This window comes from Leptonotus elevatus, chromosome 11 (genome assembly GCF_054856555.1).
Source record: "Leptonotus elevatus isolate MCC_2025b chromosome 11, RoL_Lele_1.0, whole genome shotgun sequence".
Taxonomy (NCBI): domain Eukaryota; kingdom Metazoa; phylum Chordata; class Actinopteri; order Syngnathiformes; family Syngnathidae; genus Leptonotus; species Leptonotus elevatus.
The window spans coordinates 15455140-15461139 of NC_141249.1; the positions used below are offsets into that span (position 1 = coordinate 15455140).

The 6000-nt window shown below is 40.4% G+C and overlaps 1 protein-coding gene across 2 annotated transcripts in view; it reads right to left on the bottom strand.

Moving 5' to 3' along the window:
* ssbp4 (single stranded DNA binding protein 4) overlaps positions 1-2252 on the bottom strand; it is a 102922-nt gene extending 100670 nt beyond the window's left edge. The window contains exon 1 of one of the 2 annotated variants that reach the window (XM_086089337.1): positions 2056-2252. In XM_086089337.1, the coding sequence (XP_085945463.1) occupies positions 2056-2111 (56 nt within the window). In that variant the 5' untranslated portion in view covers positions 2112-2252. The remainder of the gene's footprint in view (positions 1-2055) is intronic. The other variant, XM_086089338.1, reaches the window with a different exon arrangement.
* Between the last annotated feature and the right edge of the window lie 3748 nt (positions 2253-6000).

Sequence of the window (6000 nt, forward strand, 5' to 3'; positions counted from 1 at the left end):
AGAAAAATGAAGGATAGGTTCTCCAAAAAAGCAAATAAATAGGAGAATGGGCCACGCAGCAAATGAAGGCCCACTCAGCTACAGCCATACTGAAGTTTTTTTTTATTGCTTTATATTTACAGTCTAGAAGTGTTTTACAAACAAATATTGACTGCAATTATGACATTTCGAGGATATAAACAGCACAGAATGAACTAATTTGCACAGTGCCAAAGGATAATTCTCAAATGAGTAATTGTTTTTCACTGGATTACTTTATATTTATGTCCTAGAAATGTTTTTCATACAAAAAATGACTATAATTATGATCTTACTATTGCATTGCTGTAGTTTAGTCAGAGACAACGGCGTGTAAGAACAGAACTCAGTAACTGAGGGCTCCTGTAAACATGAAGACCATCAGTATGCCGGTTAAAAAAAAATCATAGTAATAAATTGCAGTTGCCATGATGTAAATTGATGAAAAGCACGCATGACATCATCACTCAGAGGGCAACCATGACGCAGATGTGGCCCATTAATAACAAAGTATTGTAAGTTTGGGTCCACACATCTCGTTGGGGGAAACAAAAAGTTTGACAAACTCGAAATTACATGGGATGTGCTGATTTAAATTCAGCGATTCGAGTCCGACAGAACGGTTTACGACAGAGTTCCATATTCTTTCTTATGTGGCTGAGCAAACTCGTTCATTGCACAGTGTGTAATTTACTGTAAAACTGAACATACATGAAAGAAAATTAATTACACATTGTGCATTGAATGTAAACAAACCCCAGAGGTTTGTTTACCTAGAGTTGGTTATCTTAATGCTAACACAAAATGCAAAACACCTTAAACAGGCTAACAAAATTAGCATCAACATTGTGATGCTGCAACCCTTTAAACACAAATGGAGCAGAAACAACATGTAAACAGACAAACCCACAGGCATATATTCTTTATCCTCTGCAAAAAAATACCATCTTATTTTCTTATTTCATGTCTTACATGTTCAAAATAAAAAATAAAAATGCTAACTCACAACTGACTGAGTAGTTAAAGCCATCTTCATGTATAAACATATGTACAGTATGTTATACTGCCCCTGGTGGCCACAACTCATACAACAGAAGGAGCCATGAGATTTATTAAAGCATAAAATAATGATGCACAAACCTGATGCTATATTATTTTTTTTAAGATAAAAAAATATGCTATTGGTGTACGTATTACAACGCATCAACCTTTTCCATCACAAATGTTGACACACATTTTGAAGAAGTTATTGAAAATGATCATAGGCTATGTTGAAAATATAATTTGTATATGCATTGTGTCCAGGCTTGTGTATTACAAGTGTTTTCTTCTGGGTCGCATCAACCGGATGAAATGCTCATAGATGGCCCACGGCCCATATGTTTCCCACCCTGCTTTAAAATGAATGAACCCCACTGATCCTAATGTTGCTAGTGCAAAAAAATAAAGAAGAAAGAAAGCCCCAGGGGTGTGAAAGGAGCTGCACGTGCATTTAACCGAAGCTTATACCTCGTCTCCAGCCAAAAAAAAAACGCTTTAAAAAGAACAAGAGACTGATGCAAGTGGCTTTTTAAAGCACACCTCCGTGATTTCCGCGCACGATAAACCACCAGACCCCGCGAGGTCGGTCCACTTTTCAGTTCGCACTTTAAGTCTGCAAAAACGCACCATTCCGCCGCAAAACGGTGTCTTCACCCTGACTGAAAAGTTTACCGGGACAAAAACTTTTGACTCCTCCGTGCAGCCCCCCGCACGTGAGCGCCCCGCAAGCCAGGCTCGATTCTCCGGCGAGAGCAGCACTTCGCAACAAGCACCGCGAGCGAACTTTCCACACAAAAAAAAAACACGAGCAGGAAGTCCGTTTGAAAAGTGAAAAGTTGAACGCGTGCACCTTTAAAGCGCTCGAAGGCGTGAGTGGAAACAATGTCAATCCACAGTGACGGAAGCTAGTTGGAGAAAGTTCACATCGGCGGCGCGTGCAGGTAAAAGCAGTCTCTAAAAGAAGGGATTTAAAAGAAAACAAACGCTCGGACTTACTTTTCTCGCGCTTGGCTGTCGGAAGGGACCACGGCTCCTTTACCTTTGGCGTACATGCTGGATTCTGTTTTAAGACTTTTGCCCCACTCAACACCTGTCAAAGAAAGCAGCCAGGAAAACGCTCCATCTCCATAGCTACCCCTTCAGTGTTTTCCTCCCCCCAACCTCTCTCCCTCCCTCCTCCCCTCCCTTTCTCCCTCGCTCCCTCCTCCCTCTCTTTCTCGCTCACTTTTTTTTTTTTTTTACATCTCCAACATTGGCCACAAATCAGGCACAGTTTCTATCGGGGGAACTTGAAACCGTCATCGGCTGGATTTTTTTTCCCCCCCTCTCCTCTCCTCAGCCGCTGTTCTGCAGACCTGAACTTCCTCCCTCCGCTGAGCGCGCGGTGGGGGCTTCTTAAAGGGAAACACACATTTTTGTATATTGACCCCCAGGAACAGGAGGAGATCTGTAATTATTTGTTTTAATAGTTTGCCAGAGTTTACTTTGTAACACATCACCGTAAATCACAATTGGATACATATTGTGAAATGCTGTCAATCATTTATTCATAAAAAAAAAAGGCAGTCGCAAGCCGTGAATTTGGTACTTGGGCCCTCAGAAGGGACTTAACCCGACTTAATCTACCCCTTAATACACCATCATGGAGCAATTATAGTAACCACCAATACTATACAAAAACGCTTTATAATAGCACACAGCTGTGAATCATCTGGAGTGATTCGGAATCAATATTCATCTGTTAACATGGCATGGACATTGAAAAATACAGTGGAACAGCAGATACAACGAAAACAGGAAAGGCCCCAGAATTGAACCCTGTGGAACACCATACGTTGACATTTGAAGTCATATTACACATATTCGACAAAGAAAATAAAACGTATTCTAACTTGTTTTTAATGCAGAAAAATTGCACTGTAGTCATATAAATATATTGAAAATAAAGTCAAAAAATGCAACAACAAAAACTAACACACACACTCTAGTATTTGTGTGTTGTGTGTGCCTTTAAAGGGCGTAGCCTAGTGAGTGACATCAGGAGCTGCAGTTAGTGAAGTCTTGTATTTGTATACTTCACTTTTTACCCAAAGTGCATCGGTAAGTGTGGCTCTCCTTGCCCGCATGTGAGGGCATTATAGTACAATATATTGTTCTTTTTTCCCCACTTCACTCAAGCTACAGCATAGTATTGATTTTGAGCATCCTGTCATGATAAACATGCACTCCAATTTTTCATTCACGAGTGACATGTGGGTGTTGCATCTGGAAGCCAACTCTCACCCGTAGCAGGCAAAAGCAGTGGGTAGCAAAAAGTCAGTTCACTTGAGCTCTTCTCACTTGACAAAGGTTTGCCGGAGTAATCCCGAGCCGAAGATGTGCTTCTATCAGCCGGAGATGAATCACGCATCTCAACATAGCACCGTGTGACTGATAAGACGTCGCGGGTTCGGGCTTGCACCCATCTTTACACGCCGTGATTCCTGCACATTGTTAGAATTCTTTGAACATGGCAATCCCTGAGTGTTATGTCATGCGGGGATGGGCATTTGACTACAATTCCTCCATGTATTGTAATTTTCAACTGGGTAAGCTAACGTTAGCTTATGTTATCCAAGAGAAGAATGAGGGCAGCAAGAACACGGACAATTGCAGCAAAGTGGACACTGAGGAGTGTAATACTCCCTAGAATTTAGCCACTGCAGCAGGCTAAGCTAATATTAGCATAATTAATTATATGTGTATATTATTTGAGTGGAGACTTAGGGCAAAAAGAAAAAGTTGTGACTGCGAGGTATCAAAGTGCAGTGTCCGGAACTTAAGAAAAGCAACAATGAGCAAATGTTAGCATGAATGCATCATTCAAGAAAAGACTAAGGGTGGCAAGAAAATTATCCACTGCATGAAATTGGAGAATATGGAGCATAATAATACCCAGATAATTAATAAAACAACAGAATAAGATCACTTTTACAAGTGTATAATATGAGTGGAGAAGAAAACGGACTATTGCAGCAAAGTGGAGACTATGAAAAATAAAACTCCAGCCTATGTTATCCGAGAGGAGACTGAGGACACCAAAAAGAAAATACGGCAAAGTGGAGACTGTGAAGTAGAATAAAGGAGCATCCATAACTCACATATAGCTACAGCGTGAGCTCATGTTTACATGTACGTTATTCTACAGGAGACTGAGGGCAGCAAGAAAACGGACCAATGCAGCAAATTGGAGACTGTGGAGTATAATACTGCAGCATCCACAACTCGGTAAACTAGCGTGTTATTCAAGACTGAGCTAAATAAATATCATACTGCGGTGTAAGTTATTGGAGAGGAGACTAAGGGCAGCAAATATACGATCCACTGAAGCAAAATGGAGACCATGGGTCATAATACAGAAGCATCCAATACTCAGGCATAGCAACAGGGTGACCTGATGCTGGCTTGTAGTCTAATTTCTCAAGAGGAGACTGAGGACAGACAGCAAGAAAATGGATCGTTACAGTTGAGTGGAGACTGTGGAGTATTTGTTGCAACTTTTGGGTGTAAAAACCATTGGCAATGTTAATATGGTACAAGCTAGTACCTCATGATTGGGGGCAGCAAACATGAGGTACTAGTTCCATAAACCAAGTTAGCATGAATTAGGTGTCAAGGTGAGTAGTTTTACTTTATTTTAGTTTGATTCCATCTTTTTATACTTATATGACAGTTACATTAGGAACGACAAAATCTTACTTAAACCAGTGCCGCTAATCAAATTTATGATGGTGGCCCAGGAAAGGCATTCATTCAGTTCACATTGTTTTCTATATGGCTGAGAAAAATAATGAAATTACATCAACCAGCGTCACGGAACGGCTTGTTCCACTTCTGATTATTTTCCAGAACTTAAGAAGCATGCTTTAGATTCTATGTGCACATATTGTATATGAATATTCATCTCACACACACACACACACACACAAAAATACACTTTCAAGTTTAATGTGGCGCTTTAAGGCCTTGGGGCACACACACACCCCCACACGCACACACACTGAGACTTTACAGTAAAGCAGATGTGTTGCATCAAGCGCTTTAACCCGTGAAACCGAGTGATGGAGAAGGTGGTGCCGTATCGATTTTTATGTTGTACTTGTTATTTTCTGCTCCCCAAAATGCATGTGTGCCGCTGCCAACGTGCGCGTGCGAGTGCTAGTACTCAAGGCCATGTTGAGCATAAACAGGGGCGGCGTGTTTCGCGTTATGCATGCTTACTATCGAGTTGCTCCTCTCACCTCATTCTTTGCTTGTTAAACTGGAGTAACGATTTTTAAATTGTGAGAGACGACACACAACAGGGAAAAAATTGTTTACTGCAGTGGTGGAATTAAGTCACTTTAATGCCAGTTATAAGTAAGTCTCATGTTAACGTCAACTTTCAAGTTGTCATGAGGTTTTGGTGAGGGTGGACACAAAGTGCAGGGAATTAGGGAGGCATAGCAGGACAAAGATTGAAAAAAAAAAAAAAAACGCTGGCAAAACACTGGGAAGAATCGAAATTTTAAACCCCAAAAACATTTTATACATACCTGTCAGAAACTGCCTTCCTCAAACCCGATAATGGAGGTTGATAATGGTTTGATTCCCAGTCTGTCACTTTAGAAGTAGCTACCACACCATCATACAGTTTAACGATTATTTTTTTGTACAATTTCTCAAATAATCCAAAGGATTAATGCAGATTTTTGGAGAGCACGTTAAAAAAAAAGTTTTTTTTTTTAAGTGGGCGTGTCATTCACGAATCGTCAACAGCCGTGACATCCTTCCGTCATCGTCAATTATTTCAAAATAAGACAACATATCAATACATATAGTATGTATTGCCATTTTTAAATTTTGTACAAGTTTTAATCCAGTTTCAATCAGGCTCAGCCTCATCCTGTTTTTATAATGCAT